Below are 25,193 nucleotides of genomic sequence, written 5' to 3' on the forward strand. Positions count from 1 at the left end.
TCTAACTTCATCCGTAATCTAACCAGTTCCCCTGCCTTGGATCCCCAGGCTCCAGTTCCATACATGATGACTGGAAGCACTACATTTAAGTAAATCAGAATGGAGGATTTCAAGGCTAAAATCTCAGCCGAAAAAGTTCTTCTATAATTCAATAAAATCAGATTAGTTCGTCTTTGTACCAACTTAAAGTGTTCTATGAAATTTAATTTGTTATCAATCATAACGCCAAGATATTTCACATTATCTACAAATTTAATTCTTTTGCCTTAATATTTCAAATTTGGTAGTCTAGTCTTTTTAATTCCTCTGGGAAAAAACAATACACATGATTTTTCAATATTAAATTATAATTTTTCTTTCTTTTGCCAATAACTTAGTATTAGAGCAGTTTCATCAAATAATTTTTCCAATTTTTTCAAGAGAATCGTGTTTTATAAGAATCATAATATCATCAGCATATGCAATTCCACATTTTGAGAAAACTTCTGCTTCAGCAAGTTATCCACAATAATGTTCCAGAGCAGGGGAGCACTGCAGGAGCCCTAAGGGCATCCTTTATAAATATTCATTACTAAGTCTTTACTCTTATCCTTAAAACAGTTAAAAACAATTTTTCTATTACTAAAATAACTTTTAAATAAATAAAACAAATTTCTAGGTATTTTTAAATCAATTAAACCATGCAACAAGGAAGACCAATGAACAGAATCAAATACAGCCGAAATGTCTAAAGAAATCAAAGCTACGTGTTGTTCACTCCTAAAACGTCTGACATATCCAACCGGTAAAGTGCATCCTCCGTACCTCTTCCAAAGGTAAATCCATATTGAAACTCACTAAGTGGACATTTATTAACCATAAAGTGTAAAATTCTATTAGTTACCAATTTGTCTAGCATCTTACCCAAAATATTCAAAAGTGTAATGGGTCTTTGCTTTCCATTAGGCTTAGGGATCAAAATAATTCGACCAATTTTCCAATAATCTGGAAAAAGAGTAAACTTAAGACAGGCATTATATAGGTCAACAACAACAACAACAACAACAACAACAAATATGTTGACAACAGGGATATATTTGTTGACATCAGCAGATCGCGGTAGAGGTCTTAGAATGTCGAAGGCGATGTGTTCAGAAGGCATTTCTACATTGTAACGTTGCAGTTTCTTCCGGTGCTTTCCGGTCCGCACAGGCATCCCAAGATCTGCAGTATTTTTTCACATCAGCCCTTGTTTTAAACCAGCAGAAGCCCTTTCAAAGTCTGTATAAAGTCTCTTATAGGACTGCTATGTATGTTTGGGATCCAGGATCCTGGAACTATCAGCTGCCATCGGAATGCCTTTCCATCATTCGATTCAAAATTTCGCTTCAAGACGCCGTTTCATAATGAAGTAGGTCTTATACAGCCCAATATTGCTTTCTTACAGAATTATAGATCGAAACCATTTTTCATGTTTTTGGTCCATGTATGTAACGTAAATATGAATCAGTTTCCATTAGCCAGTCAATCGCACCCATGCCTGAGTGTTTAAGATCACTAAGTACTGATAGAGTGAGTTCGAATCATAAGGAAGGGGCCGACTGAATGGTGTTCCTTGTCGCTTTCCCCAAGTGTAAAGTGAATACAGGAGCCAGTTTGCCGTAGAATTACTGCATATAAAGGCACCTTTAACTTAGATCGATAGCCTTTGTATACTTTGCCGTATTAGAAGAATCTAGTTTTTAAAAGTTACAAAGTCTATTTACTCCCTGAAGTCAGCCTTCGTATCTACTTGATTACGAGGTAGACCAAGATATTTAATACGATGTAGATCTTATCTATTTGACACGAAGTAGATCTGATTGAGGGAGTAGACAGCCTCGTTCGCTTTTCCTCAATCAATAAGCTAATCTGTGTGATTGAAGTCTTTTTATTACGGTTTCATACTTTGAAAAGAAGCAATTTGTTTTTAATATATTTTTTTATTTTCCACTAAGATTTAAAAATTTATATCGTAAACTAATAGTACTTACGATTTGTAAGTCTCGTGCGATACTTTGTGGTGCACGAGGATTTCTTTTTCTTTAAATAAAAAAAAAAAAAAAAAAACTAATAGTATGTATTTTTAAGAAATTACATTTAATTAAGGATTAAAATATTTTAAAAGTCTCCAGTTTCAAAATAACTCCTATAAAACGACTACAGATCTAAATGGTTTAAATTTTCTGCGGACGCGGCTGTGTTAGAGAAGTAATGTTCAATAGTGGTATTTATTTTTGTTTTTAGAAGTTTTGTTCCCTTCCAAGGGGAGTTAATGACCTAAAGAAAGTTAGTGCGTTTTGACAGTTTTTATGTGATTAAACTGCTGTTGTTGATTTGATAAGATGAAAAAGTCTTGAAAAGTTATTTCAAGAGCTTTAATTAGCAAATTAAGTCAATTATTTGTCATAATATATTTACACACAGTATATTCAGGAGGTTTACACTTTAAATCCCACCGCCTAACCGGTATAATGGTTAGCATCGCTGACTGCTGGGCCGAAGGGCCTGGGTTCGAATCCCGGAGAAGGCATGGATGTTTGTAAATGTATAGCGTCGGTGCGGCATGACGGCACTCTAAATATGCGGAGAGCCGAAAGCCCTCACGTGTGGTTTGGTGGAAGGGGAGAGGGATGGGAGATCCTCGGACCCGTCCCCCGGGCTGCTCTCCATCAAAATTGGGGGCGGAACTGAGCTAAATCGCACTGTCACCTGAATGATGCTCAAGGCTGTTGTCAACAGTAGACGTAATCTAGCACTCCTTGCCACGAAGAATTTCGTGGGCTTGGGCTGACTACGTCAGACAAGTGAGCATAAACAACAACACACTGTAAACCTCACAAGCAGTTATTTATTGTATATAAGCTACCTAAATGATTTTAATTTAATCTACATATTCTGATTAGTATTCCCTTTAACTCTTCTTACAGTTTCGTATATTTCATATGTAGCATCTGCAGTTTACTGTGAGTGAAAAGTAGAAACACTTTGCAATTTTATATAAGTCACTGAGAAGCAGAATAGACTTGCATCTTATAAGAGAGGTCTTTAAATCTTGAATATTTTTAAGGCATAAATATTCCTAAATGAACATGTTTAAATATGCTGAATATTCTAATTCTAATTCTAAATGCACTGAATATTCGGATATTCTAAATACACTGACATAAATAAACTAAGAATATTTGTAAATGAATGTATATGAATCTATTTAGCCAAAAACATGTAATGGCAACAAATTAGCTGCTATAAACAGACAGTTGCAAAAATAATTTTAAAATGATATCTGAAGATGTAGCAGTATTTTGAGTTTTTCAACAGCTTTTATCAGCTTTTCAACAGCTTTCCCATCTCGACACTCTCAAGAGAAATGTAAAGTAATAAACGAATGAGTAATCTTAAGTTGCAATCATTTATTATAATATTACTTTTAACAGAATATGTGATTTTAGTCACTTACGCAATCTCTGATTGTGTATTTGTTTGCTTGTTCGCGATACACTCAGTCACTACTATAGCTATCGTCATCGAACTTTCTACAACTGTTTTTTGGGTCGACGTACACTTAAAAAAAAAAAAAAAAAAAAAAAACCGAAATGTTTCAGATTTTAAATTACGTCCAAAGGGGCGTTTTTTAACATTTTGTGTGTTACCTTTCTTTATTAAATATCATGTTCCTCGCACTTAAACCATAAGATCCAGTGCAACAGCAATATCGCAAAATAGTTTTAAAACGAGCATATCTTTAGAATTTCCGATACAGAGACTCACGCGCTGGAGATAAAAATGTTTTTTCTGCACAACGTTGCCATTGCTCGCTTTGAAATCCTTGAGTTTGTTAATCAAAAATTCGTCAAAGTTTTAAAAAATAGGAAATCGATCATAAAACAAATTTCAAATTTCAAATTTGGTCTTCCACATGCTCATATTCGTTGGAGGATTACGTTATTCAAAATTCGATGACTCTATGTACCGTTATTTTATGACAATGTGAGAAATATACATACATTTACGCAGATTTTCATTACTTAATTTCTTCAAATATAATGCAGGACTCTAACATTTTATGGCAACAGTTTGAAAAATGAACCGACATTTATCCGTCCGACGCAAAATGCCAAAACGAAAGTAATAGTCCTTCGGGACTCAAGTCCCTTTGGACTAAAAAAAAAAAAAAAAAAAAAAAAAAAAAACCAATATGCATATATTTTAGGTGAATTTAACGAACTTTTGAATTTTTATTCAGCATTCTGAAAACTTTGCATTGCCACTCTACAGAGGCGTAAGATATAGAGATTTTAAATTTAATCAGAATACTCGGCGATATAAAAAAAATGTATTGCCACTCGGGAAAACGCAATTATATTAATTCGTCTCGAATGTAATAAAAAAACTCAGCCATTTAAGAGAAATTACTTGCACTGCCCAAATCAAAATATTTCAAAGTGTGTTATTGTTTAGCAAAGCGTAAAATATTTACGCAATAAAACGCACGCATCAACATGTATGTTATTGCATCACGCATATATTCTTTGCCTTTGAAAGTGAATTTGTAATAGTCGTAACAAAGCGTTATTTTTGCCGTGAAATCAATTATGCCACTAGAGCGAAAATAGGTTGCTCGACTTGCATTTTAAGCAGGATAAAAAAAGGACATCACGAGCTTCAGAAACAAACTGGCAACGGGAATCAAGACTGTAAAACGATCAAGTACGTACTGCTCAAGCCCGTTCGTATGAAACAAACGAGTAACGGGAAGCAAGATTGGAAACTATTCGAGTACGCACTACTCGATCTAGAGGAACATTGCAAGATGATTTAAATCTTAGCGCATTCCATTACGATGCTAATTATGATTACAATCTTCATCCAAGTGTGGTAGTTGGATAGATGGATAAATTATAACCTATTGCAGAGCTATCAAATTTAAGAATGAAGCACCAGGAATGTTGCTATGTGGGTAGAAAAGTGAAAGTGCCCGCACCAGATGGAAAGAAATATTGTGTATCCAAGAGCATTTCAATAAACTGAATTAAAACACAAACACTTTCTTTCCTTTAAATAGCACTACAAGTCATGCCGGATAACAGCAAGAAATTTATAAATTAAACACTTTTTGTCAACAAATCAAGCAGAGAACTTTCATTCTAAGCTTTAAAAGTTATTAGTGTTAAAAATTAATTAATAATTTATACTGTTAAACTTTGTAAAAAAATTACATTAGTAATTCGGCAATGAAGTATTATTTTCCTCCTAACCAGAATTTCAAAACTTTGCTAATTTTTTCCAAGTAATTAATTTTCTTTCAAAAGGCTCCTATTTAAAAATTTTAAAAATCCTCTATAGCACAACTAATTTTGTCTTGTAGATGCTTAAATCAATATCTGTCAGTCCTTACTATACTGATTGGATAATTTTTCTAAAAGAAGAATGATAAAGTAGTAAGAAGGTTGTAATCATATCCTTGAAGCTGAATAGAAGACATTACTTGTACTTACAAATAACCTCCACTACTCGCGCATACTTAAATGACATAAATTTAAGTAACATTAATTTAGATTAACCCTTTGACGCGCGCGATATTATTTTTATAATATTTTTAACTAAAAACTCTAGAAATTAAATATTATGATCCTAGAGACAAATAATATATGAATTTAAAAAAATTTACTTTTGCCCATTGTTCTGTGGGTGGTGGTCGCACTGTGAAACCACCGCGCGTCTAGCACTTTGAAACTCACCGAGGTAAGTAGGGAAAAAAAAAAAAACTTATCTTTCTCATTGCGCGTTTCCAATAAATGACGAAATTTACGAATTTAAAACGAAATGCATGTAGGAATTGCATAATACATAATATATATATATATATTTTACATTATTTTACAAAGTAAATTGTCAGAAAAAATTAAAAAATAAACATTTATGTAATTTTTCTATAGCAGTGAAAGTACCTACATAATAAGGACGTTTGGCTACATGGATTAAAAAACTCAGTAAAATAAGGATAAAAAAAGACTCAGTGTTTTTTTTTAATTTCAAAGAACAAATATTTTTTGTGGCACTGTTCAAAGCATGTTTTGTCTTTTTGGTACATGCATGCCCACATTGCAAGTTTCGCCTCATGTATCTTCTATGAGGTTTCTTCCTTGTGCTACAAAATGTACACTGATTGGATCTAAATTTCACTGGTATATGTCCAGCTTTATTTATTTTTTTTTTTCATCTGGTACATGAAATTTGTGTTTTTTTTATGTTAAGGAGAAAGGGTTTGGTCTTTTTGGCTTTGATACGGATCATTCGTTTCCCATTCATACTTATTTTATTTGTATTTCGTCCCAAAATATTCAGAAAATATTTTTAATTTAAATAAAACTTTACGCGATTTCTATTTTTAATTACAGCAAAGTATATTTACAAAATTTAAACCACAGGAAATAATTTATAAAATCACAATACTAGCTTGGGGAGCAAGTGTGTTGAGGTTAGGTATGTGTGTGTGTGATTATAGCAAAGCCTCGAGGGCTATATGCTAACGGGAGGGATGCCTTCGTGGAGGACTTTCTAATGGAAACTGGCTCATATATACATTACACATGGGGAAAACCACGAAAACGCCCATGCAGCCAGCCCGTTCGCGGGATTCGAACCTCGTACCGAACTACAAGTGTTTAGCGACTTTACCGCTCGGCCTCTGTGTTGAGGTCAGAGAAAAAGTTGCTGGAAAAGAAAGACCTTTTTACTGGGCAGGTTCAGCATTGTTTAGTAATAAAATAACTCTGTGATTTCAAAAACCCCTTATCTATATCCGGGTAAAAATAAACATTCCTATTTGAGAAGCAAGTAAACGCCATTGTTAAGAGCAGTGGTTTCAAGGCGCGACTACCGAGCATTGTGTCACAATGCTCTAGTGGTGCAGTGGTCGCGCCCTGAAACCACAAAGCAAAGGCCCATACATGTAGAGGGTTTTTTTTACATATATGCAGTTTAATTATTGCTATTTTTTATTGTTTATGATAGAAAACATGATGTGCGATGAATAACTTTTGAAATTTAAAGTTGTTTATATTAATAAAAGGAAGTTATTTTGTCTCTTGAAAACGAATTTTAAAAGGCATCCGATTTGAAGTATTAAGACCTAAAACATGTATGATTCTGCAGTCATTTTGTGTTATTTAGAGGTAAAAGATCAGTAATCAATTGATTTTCACTCAAAAATTTCGAAAGGAAGAGGAGAAAAAAATTCGAAAATTGGTGGTTTCAGGGCGCGACCACCACGCGTCAAAGGCTTAAAGGTGCCAACGGAGTGTCATGTGTTTCGATGATATGACTTGCGCACATAGCCGATGGGCCCTCTTTCCTCCATTTCTCTACTTTCCGGCTGGGATTTTTAGTTCATAGTTTACATTCTGATCGCCTTAGTGATTAGTTGAGCATAGCTTATAAAAGCCACCAGGCTACATAAGCATAAGAACGTCGCATTTAAGCATTTAAATTAAAGGTAACTTAGTCTCCGTATCTCCTTCTTAGAGCATACTTGAATGTTTTTATTCTGACGCTTCCCTAGGGGCTAGGGAAGCGTCAGGTTTATAAAAACCTGACGAGGTTTATAAAAACCTGACGAGGGTTATAAAAACATACGAGGTTTATAAAAACCATTTCATGGCTACATAAGAGTAGTCATTTAGTATTCCATTTAACAAGTAGGTAACGTAATCGGAGACCACACAAAATGGTGTGCTTAATCTTCCTCAAATACTTGAAAGGCGCGTTTTAACGTCGGCTAGTGAAAATGGCTAAAGCCGGAATAATGGCTGGCAGAACTGGGAGCTAGGATGTAGGCGAGGTTTGCTAAAACCTCTAACACTAAAACATTTAAAGCCTTCGACATGAATATTGAGTCAACCAATTTGCATTGCCTTGAGGATTACGGAAAGTGGAAGTGTTATAGTAAAGGTTTAAATCGTAATAATTGGTTAATTACATAAAATACCTTATAATTGTAGCTGATAGCGTTCTCTCTGGGCTTATGAAATAAGTTATTTTTTTTTTCAAACCAATCTGCATTTAAGAGGAAATTTTTTCCTTCGACTTTTTCTAAAATTGCATCCAAATAATTAATTTTCTAAACAATCGAAGTCTTATTAAATAGTAGGAAAATAAGATTTTACCTTTTAAAAATATTTATAGATTTTGACTTATACTCTGAAAAAGTTCCAAGAATTAGTTATTTGAATGTCTAGGGTCTAATACCCTCTACCTGCACATCATAAAATAAAATAGTGAGTAGAATTGGCATAAGAAAGTTAAGGGAGGAGAAAGAAAACTTCTAAGAATATTAGATGTTTTAAAAATTAACATGAATTAGCTAAGCTAACCACTGGTTTAGGTAGGGAAAAAAATATTTTTTGTATTTTATAAAGTTTTTTTTATTTTTTTTAAATTTTTTTTATTTATGATTTTTTAAACATATAAGACAAAACAAAAGTAAAAGCAAACAGGAAAGCGACTAAGGTGCTTCCGCCTTCTTAGCATGCTTTCGTGTGTAGTGGTCAGCACACTCTGTGCGTATACGAGAGGTCAATGTTTCGAGTCCCTGTTAGGGCATTGCTCATTTTTCAATACTCTTGCTTTGAAAATACCCAATGTCTGTACTGTGGCTCTCGAAATGAAAAAGTGGTGGATGATGGTTCTCTACCACCACGATTTGGCGGTTGGGTCCCCTAATCCCCAATGGCCCTTTGAAAGGGGGGAATATATAAGGTATTTCTCCCTGCTTCTTGGCATGCCTTCGTGGTGTAGTGGTCAGCACACTCGGCGCGTATCAAGAGGTCCGAGGCTCGAGTCCCGGGGGCGCAATGGCAGACCGCACATTGAGTTGAACAGTGTTAAGCGAATTTCGCTTACTGCGCATGCTTGATGGTGTACCTTTGGCGTGGGGAGAAATATTGGCGACTAAGTAACCCTACGCTATCTTATTCGTGATCTCCATGGCTGTCGAGTGTGTTCGAATGATGTTTACAACTGCAATGTTGTGGAACTTTGCTAATTAGTTATTTTAACGTCCATACCGATTGCACTTGCTTATTTTTCTAATATATGTTTCATTTTAATTTGTCAATAACAGTGCATTTAATATTTGTTAACATATGTTCGTAATAATTCGTTACTTAGATGTAATTTGTTCACATGTTATAATTCAGTAATTGTAAACTGGAGATTCTAGCTTAGTTTGTTAGCGTATATCCGCGCTTTTATTTTCTCATTTTAAAGAATTTAATAACTAGCATTAAGGAATTGTAAAATTCAGTGTTATTTGCAAGCACTTGTTATATTCCTCAGTATTTCTTTATGTATGTACGAAGGGAGCGTATGGAAAATCCTGAATTGTTTTTATTGCTTAAAAGTATAATGAATAAATTTTCAGCTAATATATCCTGAATTTCAGTCTTTTTCTGAAAGAAAATTTGTACAGTTCCAAAGGAATGTGCAGAACTTCATAAGTATTATATCTTACATTTTGAATGCAAACACTGCTTCACATTACTTCGCAATAATTTCAGCTTTCTAGTTGTTTGAGCAGTACAGCAAAAAATAGTATTTTAACACAGTAATTAATTTACATTTACATTATACTCTACGAAGTTTTAAACGCCAGATTTGTTTACAATCAGATGGCGGTACATCTACCATATGCCGTATTTATCTTCTTTTCAAATCGCGCCGACATAGTTATTACGCCAAATTCTTTTCTGAGCATGCGCAGTATGCGACATTCGTTTAACACTGTTTAACTGAATGTGCGGTCTGCCATTACGCGTCCCGGGGAGGACATTGCACATTTTACGTGTCTCCTGCTTTAAAATAACACAATGTCTCTACAGATTAATAGGCTTCTTTGTCACACGAATATTAAATCATAATGCTAGCAATGTTAAGGACAACGGAAGGAAATATAATAGGTAGAATTAATCGGTGTGATAATAACGGTAATCGGTGTGATAATAATGGGGAATAGATTGTTAATAATGCCTGAAGATCTTGATTGCAGACTGAAGAGGAGAAATAAGCATTTAGCAACCGGAAGAGCTATACACTGAAAAACAGATTAAAGGGAATGGCATGACTATAAATCCCCGAACGGCTCCCTTTCTTGATGGTGCCCCACCTGTGATGCAGGCCTTACAGGCCCGCTTCCGCCAGCTCTAGCAATGTATTAAATGTATTCTGAAGCAATATTTAGGCGCTGACTATAAACTTGTAAAGGTTATTTCGAAGCAGGAGACATGTAAAATGAGCAATGCCCTCGCCGGTACGCGAACCTCGGACCTCTCGAATACGCGCCGAGTGTGCTGCCCATTACACCACGAAGGCAGGCTTAGAAGGCGGGCAAAATGCCTTACATACTCCCCCTTTTAAAAGGCGATTGGGGATTAGGAGGCCAAAATCCTGGTGGTGGAGAATTCTCATCCACCAAATGTTTTAATTCGGGCGCCACTGTAAAGACATTAGAATTTTTTTTTATACGGAGACGTGAAAATGAGCAATGCCTTCGCCAGGACTCGAACCTCACATCTCTCGAATACGCGCCGAGTTTGCTGACCATTACACCACGAAGGCATGCTAAGAAGGTGGGAGGATTATCTTATGAACTTATAATAGTTTTAGATATTTGTTGCGGTTTCACTGCATCAAATTTTTAATAAATATTCATCCCGGAGCATGTAAACAGAACGCTAATGATTAAAGTTTTCTCAAAATATCTACAGTAATGAATCTATAAAATACGCACAGATTTATGTCTGAGGTTTTGCTATTTGGGTATAATGAATACCATTCTAAGTCTGTATTTGTGGCTACTTACATAAAATATCAAACTTAGAATAAGTTCCGATTCCTTGGAATAGAAAAATAGAACTGAATGAAACTTGAACCACCTTTATCGACTGACACAATCTGGCATACTTCTAATGATGCTTGACTGCAATATCTGTAAAATTAAGCGGATATTTAAACATTTGTTTCAAAAGTCCTTAACCAACCGAATTTTACAATAGTTTTTTTATTTCTCACTTACTCCTCAAAGTCGCCTGACAGCTTCTGGAACCAATAATGCGTCGCTGTAGATCGTAGACCTTCCTTTCGTCGTGAAGTGATCGGCCTTGACTTCCATATAATTTTGCAGTTCTATAGACAATCAAAAATAAAAATAGAGTCCGTAATACGAGGGAAAAAAACATCAACAGGTGTATGCAGAAAAAATAGCATTATATTTTAAAATTAGAAGATTCAGTTCCAAATTTGTACACCAAAAGTTCACGAGTGGGGTTCGAACCCTCGATCCCTAGTGCAAGTATCTCCTCAGGATAGTAATTGAGATAAGAATCAATTTAATAAATCGTGGCAAGTAACATATACATTTTAATTTGGTTATCAAAGTTCTTAATTGCTCCCATTTTCAAGAAACTATTACTTGCCTTCTCATGTATGTATGACAGCCCGAAACTCGCCAAATACTGGTTGAGAAGAGCCCTCATCAAATTAAACAATTCGAGTTTCTATTGATAAACGAAAGCAAAGGTTTTCATCCTCGCATTATTTAAAAGCGTCGAGCAGTGGTGACGTCGTTGAGAGAAGTTGATTGATTTACTACAAATGATGCCTTTTCTCGCTTTCGTTGTATATTATTTGCTAATTTTTCTACTGTTAGTGACTGGCCCAAAAAAATTGGCTGTAGGCTCTCTTTTAGTTCAAAAAAGCAGCTGGTGTTTAATGCTTAGTATTAAAGGAAGTCTGAGGGTCTCATAGAATAAAGGAAACAAATAAAAGTTTTCACACACATATATTTTATTAGCAAAAGGACGTTAGTCCAAAAGGGTTATTAATTTCGTTTTTGGCATTTTGCGTTAATTCACTATAAACGGCGAATCACTTTTCAAAGTGCTGCTACCAAATATTATCGCCCTGTGTTATAAATAAAGAAATTAAATAATGAAGAATATGCATAAATGTATAGATGTTTCTCGCATTGGGATAAAACAATGGTACCTAGAGCTTTCAAATTCTGAATAACTTAATCCTCCACTGAAAATGGGCGTCTGGAAGCCCTAATTTGGAACTTATTTTATGATCGATTTCATATTTTGTAACACTTTAACGAATTTTTGATTAACAAACTCAACGATTTAAAAGAGTGCAATGGCAACACTCCAGCGCCGTATCGGAAATTCTAAAGATAGGCTCATTTTAAAAATTATTTTGCGATATTGCTGTTAAATTGAATTTTATGGTTGAAGTGCGAAGAACATGATAAATAAAGGTAACACACAAAACGTTAAAAAAAGTCCTTTTTGGGCGGGAAAAAAAAAAAAAAAAAAGTCTTAAAAACTTTCAGATTTTTTTAAAATTCCTTCCTTTTTTTTTATTTATTGCATTTATTCATTCAAAATGACCATATGTAAAACTGGTTAATATGAGAAATAAGTTACATAATCACAGTTATATTCCTAGTAAATGTTAAATCTGTAAATGAATTGCCAAGTATACTTAAATATTTATTTGGCACCATATTGACATTAAAGCTTCAGGCAGCCTCGTGTTGCTCTTATTTATAATCGTCAATTCTGCCTAAGTTATATTCCGGCTTTAGGGTCTTGCTAGCCGACGTTTAAAATACGTGCCGTTAAATATCTCGAGCCAGCTTAAGTAATCTACTTTATGTGTAGTATCTTGCTACGTTAGCTAAATTTGAATTTCACTTGAAATGAAACAAAATATGAAATTACTTGCAAATTTTAAATTTACTTTGAAAGGTATGTAAACAAGACCAAAAATTGATACAAGACCAAAAATTGACATAAATAGAAAATATGAAGACGGCTGGTATGGTTTTTTGATATTGAGATGATGCTTTGTTGACTTTTAAAATAAACATATTTTAACATGAATACGAATATATATATATATATATATATATGAATATAATTTTCCAAAAGCTTTGTCAAAAGAAAGAAACTATCTTTTCTATTCTATGCACAGATGTTCTCATCAAAAAAACATTTTCGTCTCCAGTGCCCGAGACTGTGTATCGGAAATTTTAAAGATATGCTTTTTTGAAATTATTTTGCGATATTGTTGTTGAATTGAATTTTATGGTTTAAGTGCGAAGAATATGATATTTAATAAATAAAAGTAACTCACAAAACGTTGGAAAAACGCCTTCTTGGGCGTAAAAATTTTTTTTTTTTTTTTAATTTTATTTTTTTATAAGTACGAAGAAAAAAGTAATAAAACATTCAGATTTTTGAATAACACTTTTATTACTAATATTTAATTACCTCAATTTATAGATTTTCTAATGTGTTATCCATGTTCGTTTTCAATGGAAATGATATAATGTATTTTCTTCCTTTTTCCCGCATGAATTCGTGGTGTAACTGGAAGCACATTCCACGTGCCGGCCAAAAAATATAGTAATTAGTGATACTGACTACTGTACTGAAGGGCCCGGGTTCGAATTCCAGAGAAGGCATGGATGTTTGTAAGTGTATAGTGTCTGTGCGACATAGGGGCACTCTAAATGTACGGCGAGCCGAAAGTCCTATCGAGAGGTTGGTGGTAAGTAAAAGGGGGTAAGAGACCCTTGGACGCATCCTTCTGGGTCCCGTCTATTACATTCACCGGCACAGCTTTAGTATAGCCCACCCGGAATTTTAAACAAAAACAATATCGCCAATAGCGGCGATAAATGATATGATCTGGTAACCCATACTATTCGCCAAATGCAATGTAAACAAGAGGATGGAATTACGGTTACAGCTAATTTAGTAGTCAGTTACATTTATTCAATTTCAATACAAATTATCGACATATCCGTTTACTCAAAGTTTAATGCACGTGTCCTGTATTCTTACTTTTCCGGTATAGATTTCTCTTAAAATTTATTTCACGCTGCAATGCAGGAGGAAATACAACATTTTAAATTAGAATTCTACTAAAATTAATATCTAAATACACAATTCGTAACACTGTTATTGGCGATTGTTTAACGCTCAGATACCGTGAATGCTATTTTAATATTTTTTTGGCTACTTGAGGTGATATTTTTGCGTTTAGTTATTGCTTGCTCTAAAACTGCTGTTAGTATATTGTAATTAAGTATCAGGAGATTATACAGGAAAATTTAAGGTGGGAGTTTTCAAACAAGAGTAAAATTTTGGGAACAGATATTTTATGTATGAATTAACAATAGAGAATGAACTTTTTAGAGGATTTTTGATGGATCGTCGATTATTGAAGGATAATATGCCGTGAAAAATGTAAGATACCATGCTGGTTAGTTAGTCAGAAAAAGTCATCGAATGGTAGTATTTGCAAGAAATGTACAGCTGAGAAATCAATTAGGCTAGGATCTTGATTCGCCTGTAGTAAGCTCAATTTTTCTAGAAACATTTTTTTTTTTTTTTTTTTTTTACTACGCGAATCAATGGAGTTGCTTATGCGCGAATTTCTGCGATTCTCCGATTTCTTTTAAGTGAAAGCAGATTTCTTAGTATATGAGCAATGCAGAGTTCATTCAATTTCAGATTTTTAAGTGAAAAGAGATCGCTATATACATGGGGAAAACCAATGCAGTGCGCAATGCCGAGGTTGTGCGCGGTGCCTAGTTTGTGCAATTCTAGGATGTTTTTTAAGTGAAAATAGATCGATGTGTACATGGGCAGAGCCAATGTAGTGCGCAATGCCGAGGTTGTGCGCGGTGCCTAGTATGTGCAATTCTAGGATGTTTTTTTGAGTGAAAATAGATCGATGGGTACATGGGCAAAGCCAATATTGCGCGCGGTGCCTAGTTTGCGCAATTCTAGGATATTTTTAAGTAAAAATAGATCGATTTGTACATGGGCAAAGCCAATGTAGTTCACAATGCCGAGGTTGTGCGCGGTGTCTAGTTTGTGCAATTCTAGGATGTTTTTAAGTCAAAATAGATCGATGTGTACATAGGCAAAGCCAATGTAGTGCGCAATGCCGAGGTTGTGCGCAGTGCCTAGTTTGTGCAATTCTAGGATGTTTTTTAAGTGAAACTAGATCGATGTGTACATGGGCAAAGCCAATGTAGTGCGCGGTACTTAGTTTGTGCAATTGTAGGATGTTTTTTAAGTAAAAAAGATCGATGTGTACGTGGGCAAAGCCAATGTAGTGCGCAATGCCGAGGTTGTGCGCGGTGCCTAGTTTGTGCAATTATAGGATGTTTTTTTAAGTCAAAATAGGTCGATGTGTACATGGGCAGAGCACTACAGACCAGGCTTCCGGCCTCAGGTATAACCAATCGGAATAGTGCCTGACCTGTAGAAATTATCTACTATCTACTTCCGCCACTGCCAGGGCGAGCCCCGCAAACCAGCGGCATTTATTGAGTCTAAGTCAGAAGTTACCGATTCACAGTAATGGTTGTTACAATGGCACCTTTGCAGACGTTGTCTGCTACATGAAAAGATGTAAGTGCTGTACTGAGCTGAGTATTATTAATACGCGCGCGTAATTACAATTGCTCTGATTGTGTAATGTTCCATCGGCAGTAATGGGTTAAGAGCACTGCATGAAATTTAGTACATTGAGTTAGTAAGGTGTCCGGACTTCACTACAAATCGTTATTGGTGAACTTGGCTTAATCTATGCTGCGTATCTGTCCGTGTCACATACTAAAGACATACTGTACATACATACATAGCATGATGATATACATAGCATGAAGATTACATACATAGCATGAAGATTATACATAGCACTAAAAATTACACATAGCATTAAAAAATATACATAGCATCAAACATTATTACTGTTTTGCTCAATGAACAAATTATATAACTTACTATCCGCACAAATATTGTACTCATTAGTAGCTGTGCACACAGAATATTATAAACATTAAATAGATCCTAGCAGCCACACGTTATTTACATATTACATAATATATGCGTTTCATAATATGCGCTCACATAATATATAGGATTATAAGATAAATAATTAAATACTCGAATGCACAACATTGCAAATTTGAATAGGTAAGTAAATGAATGATACTGAGATACATTAATAACGATTAATAGTGAGTAACTAAAGAATAGTATTTGATACTAAAGCTCATAAGTGCATAACAAAGTTCGCAAATAGTACTATAAGTTTCAAAATTTCTTAATTTAATGCAAAACATACAGCTGTGTTTCAGGAATTTTGTGCGGAAATCGAAATGATGCAACTATCTTATAACTATTAATACTAAGTAAGCGCATGATAAATTCTACATTAGATATGCTTGCTTAGTAGGTTACACGATTTGCAATAAAGCATAATTACATAGCAGTAAAATAATAAAGAATATAGGGAAGTGCTATGGCTGACATGACTTAGTGCGCATTTTGATTACATGACACTTCTTGGTAATATGCAATAAAAACATAAGAGCTAAAAATGGCAACATACTGAGATGAATGATTACTAAGAATGAAGTTTCTGAGTACAGTAAGCAAAGCACAGAATACCATGGTACAATGATTAAACAAGCATGAAATTTTGTACAACTGGCAACACATATTATTGATACGCATACAGGATCTTGCTTACTTTACTTATGGCAATGCTTAAACATACATAATATAATACATTAAGATAATTTGCTTATGAAACATACTTATAAGAGTGTCAGTTCATTACTTAATGCTGATGGGAGTCCACTTACATATATATACGTTGGATTATGTACTTACTACATTCAATTTAAGTGGAAGGCATAAGATTACGATTATAATGATTAAATTAATATATTAGACACGTTAAGGTGTTGACGTGTTTCGTGAGTGAAAAGAATAGAAACCTCAGACTGGCTTTCGCAAAATCCAACATAAATAAGAATTCTGATCACTGGAATGAAGTTATATTTGCTGATGAGAGTAAATTTAATATATTTGATTCTGACGGTAGAATCTTGGTGTGGAGAAAACCCAGGGAAGAATTTCGCAAACACACCATTTCTTCAAAACAACAATTAAAATCGGTGCTTCAAGAAGAATGGGGTAAAATCACTCCAGAAATCGCAAAAAAATTAGTCGAATCCATCCCAAGAAGATTAAATCATGTTTTAAAAATAAAAGGAAATCCAACAAAATATTAAAACCTTTTATAAAGTAAAATTTTTGGATAAATATTTGATGGAAAAGTAAGTGTCCCATCACTTATGTGAGCCATTTTTTGCTCCGTTCTAAACAATTGTATTTTTATTAAATTGATATTTTAATATTTTGAGAAAATGTATGTTATGTAATAATTGTTACTAAATTTAAGTATGAAACACACCCACAAAAAATTTTTACATGTTTTTTTTAAATTTATTTTACTATAGTTTCCTTTTGTAAAGCACAAGTGTCCCATCACTTTTGTGAGACACTGTATGTGTGTGTGTATGTGAAGTATTGCTTAGTGTTCCTAATTTGTAGTATTTATTTTCTTATAATATTTTCTTTCATTGCGAGAAATTAAATTTTTTTATTTATTTATGTGTAGAATTCTAGTATGCTTGCCTACAGAGAATATAATGTGATTTAGGAATTTAAGAACCTGTTTTTCATTAATGTGAAGTTTAAAATTATTAGAAAATAATGAAAATTGTCTACTTACTGGTATATAAGGGATTATGTTGTTACGTAGCAAAACGTTAATTTGTAAATATGATAAAATTGATATGTTCCAGAGTATTAATTAAAAAAAAACTTTTTTTTTATTTGTATAAATGCTAAAGCTTAAAAATCTTTGAAAATGTGGAAGCTGTATGAAATACAAGTATGAGAGACTGCGACGTTCTTTATTGTTGTAATAACTGGTAGAATTCGCTTACTGTATCATGATAATTTTAAATATAAACAATTTATTATACTTATTTTCAGTTACGCCTAAGCTCAGAAATGTAAATTTAAAGAATTTGATGCTAATTTACAATAATAAACAATTCATTATTTTTTTAAAGAGAAAATACAAATTACGCGTAGCATGGAGAATACATTGTGACGTCACACCAAATTATTTATTAAAGGTGAAATAGCTAAAGGTTTCCGGTATTGTTTTTAAAATTACATCCTTTTAACTTTAATCATTCTTATTAATCATTTCTTAATATTTCTTTCTCTTAAAATTCTGTATAATAGTCATAAACTTATTTCTATTATCCACGATTTCTGGTGAAATCAAGATAGCCGCCATTTTTTGAAACACGGAGTTTCGTCGAAAATCTGGATGGCAACCATTTTTCAAAACAACGTATTTCATGTGCTTTGGCGCCAAACCAAATTCGCCAAACTTTGAAGGTGGGCTATAAGTAGTAAGCGCGGGTAACCGTGCGGTCAAAGGATGCCGCCATGACGTAATAGAACAATGGGTGACTCAACGGGGGCGGGGCCTCTGCCATCTTGGATTTCCCCCGGAAGTGACGACACCGCCGCCATCTTGAATCACGTGACAACCGGAAATGACGTAGATGGAAGGAATGACGTAGACGGAATGACATGATGTATCGTTTTGTTTTTGATTCTGTGACAACGATCTTTCCAAAGTTTTTATTTTTTGTGGCAACGACACTATTTTTTATGTTTATGGTAACGATCGCTTAACACGTGTTTGGAATGACATCTCTTTTAATTTATTATTTTTAATTATTTGACACGTGATTAATATTAGTTTGATATTTGATTAATATTAATACTATTTTGTATGTCATTAATTTTACTTATTTACTCTTTTTTAATAAGTATCTTAATTATTTAGTACGTCATTATTTATTTAATTACTTTTGATTGATTCCATTATATTTTAATCTGTTTTTAATGAATTTTAAAAGTAACTCCACGAGCGGGATTCGAACCGCCACCTTTAGTATGGCAGGCGATTGCCCAAACCACTATGCCAGCGAGACCTTTCAAGCAACGTCAGATTATCGCGTTGAGTAGAAAAACAACCATGACGTCACGAAGCTGGGGGAAGCAGGCAGACGTCATCTCTTTCACGTTGCAGCCTGTCGAAACCGCTTCACGTTTTCTGCATCCGCCGTGGCGAACGTATACAATCTTAACAACCAATCAGCATTCCGCTAACAATATCTATCTTATTTCAGCCAATCAGCGTTTCTCTTTCATTGTATATCGCCTATAAATTCACTCGATTTCACGATTTCATCATTTCTACTCTGATTCTTGCTGAGTGAACGTCATTTTGACTCTGCCATTTTCCTGCGCCATTTCGTTTTCTTCTACACGATGTCTGCTAAACGAACTTATTCTGCATCTAATGTAAGTATGTTTCGCTTGTACCTAATTTCTAGATTACTATTTTAAACACGAATTTCATTTCTTTTGAATGTTTTATTTATTTAAATTTTTAATTGCTAGGTCCTGTTTGAAGATCCTGACTTTCCTTTTCGGGACTCAGATGACGATGTAAGTTTTTACACGTATTTTAACGCACTTTTTATTTAACGTATTTTATTACTATTTGAATGTATTTTAAACGTATTTTATTTAATTTGATAGTTAATCGATGAAGTGGATCAGATTTTTCTGGAAAATCCTATGGATCTACCCTTGTATTATCAAGTGGGTTCCGGATTTGAGGTAAACTTTCGTTTCGTTATGATTCGATTAGAATATTTTTTCTAGTACTAGAAATGAATGTATTTATTTTTTATTTATTTACTTATTTTTAGACTTCTCCTTCATCAGCTCGTGGGCCTGTATACATAGCCGGTTCCGATGAACGTTCGGTATATATTTTTCTTTTTTACATGATTTATTGAAATAATGTATTTTTGAAAATATTTGTTTCTTAATGAAAACTTATTTTTATGTTTCAGATCGATGAGGCAATTGTTCTTACGGAAAAGTCTCGTCGTTGCAATCATAAATATCAAGCCGAGGAGATTACCTTCCACGCTTGTGTGGACATCGAAAGACTGCCTCAAGGCGTGCAAGGCATCCCGATGGTCCGAATTCCTGACACCGTCCGGGAATTGTTCGAACAGCTCATTCACCGGGCAACAGCCGATTTGGGTCCCTCGGATCTTATACGGTTTTGCATCCAGGCAGAAGGGTTGGATAAACCCATCAGCACATCTCTCATGACAGTTTCAAACCTAACGGTTGAAAAAATTTTGGCTGCTGTGATGAAAGTGTTGCAGTCCAAAGACAAGATTGAACTAGACACAGGGTTCTCCGTGGATGTCATCACCATCAGACGACCTGTGGGTGCCGGAGGAAATCGGAGAGTCATCAATATCTCCATAGACAGATTGAGAAAACAGTCTATTTTGTCTATTCCGTACGATGACGAAGGACTGTGTTGTGCTAAAGCGATTGTTTATGCCTTAGCACATTTGAACAAGGATTCGAGCGCCATCAATGCCTTGAGAGATCGGCATAATCCAACACTGATGAACCGTGTAAGGGATCTTCATTTAGATGCAAATGTGCCCCTAGGCCCTTGCACATTTACTGAAATCGCCATATTTGAAGATCACCTGGATGTCCAAATTGTAGTCTTTTCTTCGGAAAATTTGAACCGGGTAAGTCATTATTTTTGTCTCAATTAAAATATTTCTGTTTTCAAAATTTGTTTTTTATGTTTATAAACGAAACATTTTTAGGGCTTTTTTAAAATCGTAACTTGATTTTTCTATTTTGTTGTTCCATACTATATTTATGATAAAAATTTATTTGGGTACGTGAGTAATTTTTAAAAAGTAGTGTTAACATTAAACAGTTTCTAACGGACTGAAAAATTAAGTGACTAATATTATGGTTTATGATTATTTTGTTTTCATGTTAAAAAATATATCTTGAGAAAATACACAGTGAATGTTTAAATTAACTTTATGCCTATATGCAGTTCGTTTCCATATTTTAAAAAAAAAATGTAATTTCTAAAAACCGAACGCATGGTGAATTTTTATTTTTAGAGAACTTTAGCATTTTAGAATACTTTAAATTCGGTTCTGCATTAAAAAATATAATGTTCAAAACTGAATGTATTCTTTTTCTAAATTGTTCGATTCTGGAATTTATTTTTAGAGAAAAGTTTTTCATTTAGAAGTTTAAAATATAACGTGAATCTTTATTTTTAAAATTACTTTAGATTTTTAGATTAACTTTATGTTTATGCATGTTCGCATAGAATGCACACAATTTATTTAGATGTTAAAAATATGACTTGTAAAAACGCATGGTGAAATTTTTAGATTAATTTTATGTAATTCGTTTCGATATTATAAATACATAGGGAATTTTTAGATCGCTTTACGTATGTAATTAAATTTAAAAACTGATTTCTAAAGGGTTTTATTTTGGAATTTAAGAGAAAAATTTTTTGTCTATGTTTTAGGTGGTCTATAAAGGGAAAGAGAGAGCACAACGGATCAATTTGTGGCTTCACGATGTGCATTATGACGTCATCAAATCCCTGAAAGGATTTTTCGGTAGCGACCATTACTGCACGTCCTGTGAAAAGGCCTATGAACATCCGGAAAACCACCGATGTGCCAACGCCTGCCCCATATGTTTGAGGACCGACTGTATTCCAGGCGTGCCCCAACGATGTCAGGATTGCGACCGTCTCTGCCGCTCCGATGCCTGCTTTGAAGCACACAAAGCCCTGACTGGAAAACAAGAGTTTTCACTCTGCGACAGGGTAAGTGTTTTTTGAAAATGTATCTTAATGAACAAAGTTAATTATCATGTAATTTTCTCGAAATGGTTATGTTTAAAAAAATTATTGTCGTTACAGGTATACCAGTGCAGAGAATGCTGCCAAGTGATTCGGAGACGCGATTGCCCTAAGGACCTGCATAGGTGTGGCACCACGAAATGCCCTTCTTGCAACCAGTTTGTCGTGGCTGCTGAGCACCGTTGCTATTTGCGACGTGTTGCCCCGAAGAAGTCCGAGGATAAGCTCATCTTTTTTGACTTTGAAACGGACCAGTCTTCGGGGGAGCAAGATGAGATGCTGGCCTATTGCAGGTATATTTTTTTCTTCTTGTTTTATTTTATTTATTTATTTATTTTTTATATTTAGTATTTTTAACATTTTTTCTTTTAATAGATCGGACGTGGACATTCTTCGCCGTTGCTGCCTGGAGTTTCGAGCCCAGTTTTTGGATGTGGCGAATGTGGATCCATTCCAGTAAGTCATTTTCTCATTTTCTTATACAATAATAATCATATTTACAGTTCATTAAATCGTTCTTATTTTTGTCTTTTCAGATACGTGACCATCGCATCAGCCTGTATGGCAACGTATCGGAGTGGCCACATTCAACCCGACACGATTGCCATGGTGCCTACACACGGCTACATCAACTCACCGAATTACAGCCCTGATTCGATCCGATGGTTGGACTTTGTTGCTGCTTCGGAAGGCCTACAGATTCAACATGCGTTGAACGGTTCCGGAGAGCACAGAGTCGCCGGAATCTCGGTAGACGGATTCTGCCAAGAAACACAAACCGTCTATCAGTTTCAGGTAAGAAAATATAACCATTACTTTTCTATGTGATTCTTTTTAGTGATTTATATGTTAAAGACTATTAATATATGTTTGTATTATTTTAGGGCTGTTTCTTTCACGGATGTAGTTCGTGTTACGATGGTGATATCATACATCCACTGAAAGGGGTTTCCATGGCAACGTTAAGAGAAAAGACAGAAGAGACGACAAGAAAGCTTCGCACCCAGGGTTTCCACGTCATCGAAATGTGGGAGCATGAATTTCAAAGAGAGAAGGAGGAAAATCCAGATCTCCAAGCTTTCCTGGATCAACACCATCTGAGGGATCGACTCAATCCTCGCGAGTCGTTTTTTGGAGGAAGGACCAATGCCCTCAAATTGTTCCACGAGGGAGACGCAAAATATGTGGATTTTACCTCCCTCTATCCCTGGGTTCGTACTTTTTATTATTTCAAAAATGTTTACTTAAACTTTTCTAAATTTTCTGTATATTTTTATGATGTGTTTTTTCTGACTTTTTTTGTTTTTATTCACAGGTGAACAAGTATTGCGTCTACCCTGTGGGACATCCAACAATCATCACGGAAAGCTTTAGAGATGTGGAAGATTATTTTGGAATTATCCAATGCCGAGTGATTCCTCCACGGAATCTGTATCTTCCGGTACTGCCCTATCGGTGCCGGAAGAAGCTGATGTTCCCCCTGTGTCGGACTTGCGTCCTTCTTCAACTGTAGACTCCGTGTACCCACACAGACGACGAGCGAGCTCTTGTCGGAACGTGGGTAACGGAGGAAGTCAAACTGGCGAAAAAGAAAGGCTACCGCATCACACATGTAAGTACTCAAAGATTATTTTAATCTTTATTTAGTTTCAGAGGTTACTTTTAAAAATTTTTTATAACTGACATTTATTTTTTATTTTCTAGATTTACGAAGTGTACCATTTCCAGGCATCGTCTACTTCTCTGTTCAGATCATACATTGATCTGTTTCTGAAGATCAAGCAGGAAAGTAGCGGATGGCCTTCGGAGTGTGTGACGGAAGATGCCAGACTGAAGTACATTCGCCAGTATGAAGAAAGAGAGGGCGTCAAGTTGGAGGCCGAAAAAATATCGAAAAACCCTGGGCGTCGCCAAGTCGCCAAGTTGGCCCTGAACAGTTTCTGGGGCAGGTAAGATAATTTCTTTTGTACTTAATTTTTATAAATATTTTTAATTCGTTGTGATTTATGATAGCTTTTTTTCACTCAGATGGGGTATGAACGTGAACAAAGCCCAACTGACCTATGTCCACACGGTGCCAGACTTCAATAAGATGTTGGCGGATTCTACTAAAAAAGTAAGTTTCCTTACCGATTTTATTCATCTGTAAACTCAAAGAGTTTCAAACTGTTAACTTATGACTATTTTGAACTGTTATCTCATGACTCTTCTATTTTTTAGATCAAAGATGTCTTTCTTCCCACTCCTGAGGTGGCTGCCATTTCCTGGGAATCTGCGAAGGAGTTTGTGCCGCAGGATGCCTCTACCAACATTTTCCTAGCGACCTTCACAACAGCTTGGGCTCGTCTCAAGCTGTATAGTGAAATGGAGAAGTTGGGTAGAGATGTCCTGTACCACGACACAGACTCCATCATCTATGCCTCGAATGGCCGCAATGATCCCCCCTTGGGCAACTTCCTGGGTGAATTTACGGATGAACTGGAGGGTGATGTCATCAAAACCTTTGTCTCTGGTAAGGACCTTTAAAAAAATTTCTTTATTTAACATGTACCAAAAATATTGAAAGTTTTTCTATTATCTCTTTTTTTCTCATGATGTTTTATTTTTTCAGGAGGACCGAAAAACTATGCTTATCAGACGGCCACTGGGAAAACCTGCTGCAAAGTCCGAGGATTTTCATTGAATTTCCGGAATTCTCAGTTGCTGAATTTTGAAAGTATGAAACGGTTGGTCTGCAGCCTCGACCGAAGTGAAATCATCTCTCTCCACAACCCCTCCAAAATCACCCGAGAAGCGAAGAGAAGAAAGGTGATGAATAAACCCGAGACAAAAATGTACAGAATTGTGTTGGATAAACGGGTAATTCAAAAAGACTTGAGCACATTGCCGTATGGTCATTAGTATATTGAAGAAGAACTTTTTATGTTTATGTTGGAACCTTATCTGAAAATGAAATTTTGTATGTAAATATATATATATATATATATATATATATATATATATGTGCAGAATCATGCATTTGTATGTGTATAAAAGAAAACTTATTTAGAAAAAAAAATAAACAGAAATTTGAATGATAAAATTGTGTTTTTCTTATTTGAAAGGATTTCATGAAAGGTAAGTTTTTCCTAGAAAATAATTGTCATATTTTATTTTCAAAAATTATGTTAACTTAATTAGAAAGAAATACAACACCAATGATCAGCCATTACATTTATTCACGTATCATTACAATTTCAGCCATAGTTTGGAAGATGCGTTTCTTTTAGGTCTAGCATACATAGTTTTTACATTCATTAAATGTTTGTTTTTCACAAAGTCTTGAGGAAAGTTGTTAACATTCAGTACATTTTTAAACTGTTCAAAGGCAAAAGGTTTTTGAGTTCTATTTCTCAACAGAAAGTTTATCAACTGAACAATGT

At 34.7% G+C, this 25,193-nt stretch overlaps 2 protein-coding genes across 2 annotated transcripts; both read left to right on the top strand.

Moving 5' to 3' along the window:
- Positions 1-19,255: 19,255 nt before the first annotated feature.
- LOC146999577 (uncharacterized) lies at positions 19,256-23,612 on the top strand. The gene is made up of 12 exons (XM_085808320.1): positions 19,256-19,346; positions 19,446-19,493; positions 19,587-19,667; positions 19,760-19,816; positions 19,907-20,614; positions 21,430-21,735; positions 21,832-22,064; positions 22,147-22,227; positions 22,308-22,566; positions 22,656-22,982; positions 23,087-23,383; positions 23,476-23,612. The coding sequence occupies exons 1-11, from the start codon at positions 19,314-19,316 to the stop codon at positions 23,282-23,284; spliced, it is 2,331 nt and encodes a 776-aa protein (XP_085664446.1). The 5' UTR covers positions 19,256-19,313; the 3' UTR covers positions 23,285-23,383; positions 23,476-23,612.
- Positions 23,588-24,854, top strand: LOC146999578 (uncharacterized). The gene is made up of 4 exons (XM_085808322.1): positions 23,588-23,720; positions 23,800-23,887; positions 23,992-24,283; positions 24,383-24,854. Exons 2-4 carry the CDS (start codon positions 23,807-23,809, stop codon positions 24,670-24,672), a joined length of 663 nt encoding a protein of 220 aa, XP_085664448.1. The 5' UTR covers positions 23,588-23,720; positions 23,800-23,806; the 3' UTR covers positions 24,673-24,854.
- The last annotated feature ends 339 nt before the right edge of the window (positions 24,855-25,193 follow it).

Source organism: Stegodyphus dumicola, chromosome 1, assembly GCF_044657685.1.
Source record: "Stegodyphus dumicola isolate Sdum_Otavi_A_Nest chromosome 1, ASM4465768v1".
Lineage (NCBI taxonomy): Eukaryota > Metazoa > Arthropoda > Arachnida > Araneae > Eresidae > Stegodyphus > Stegodyphus dumicola.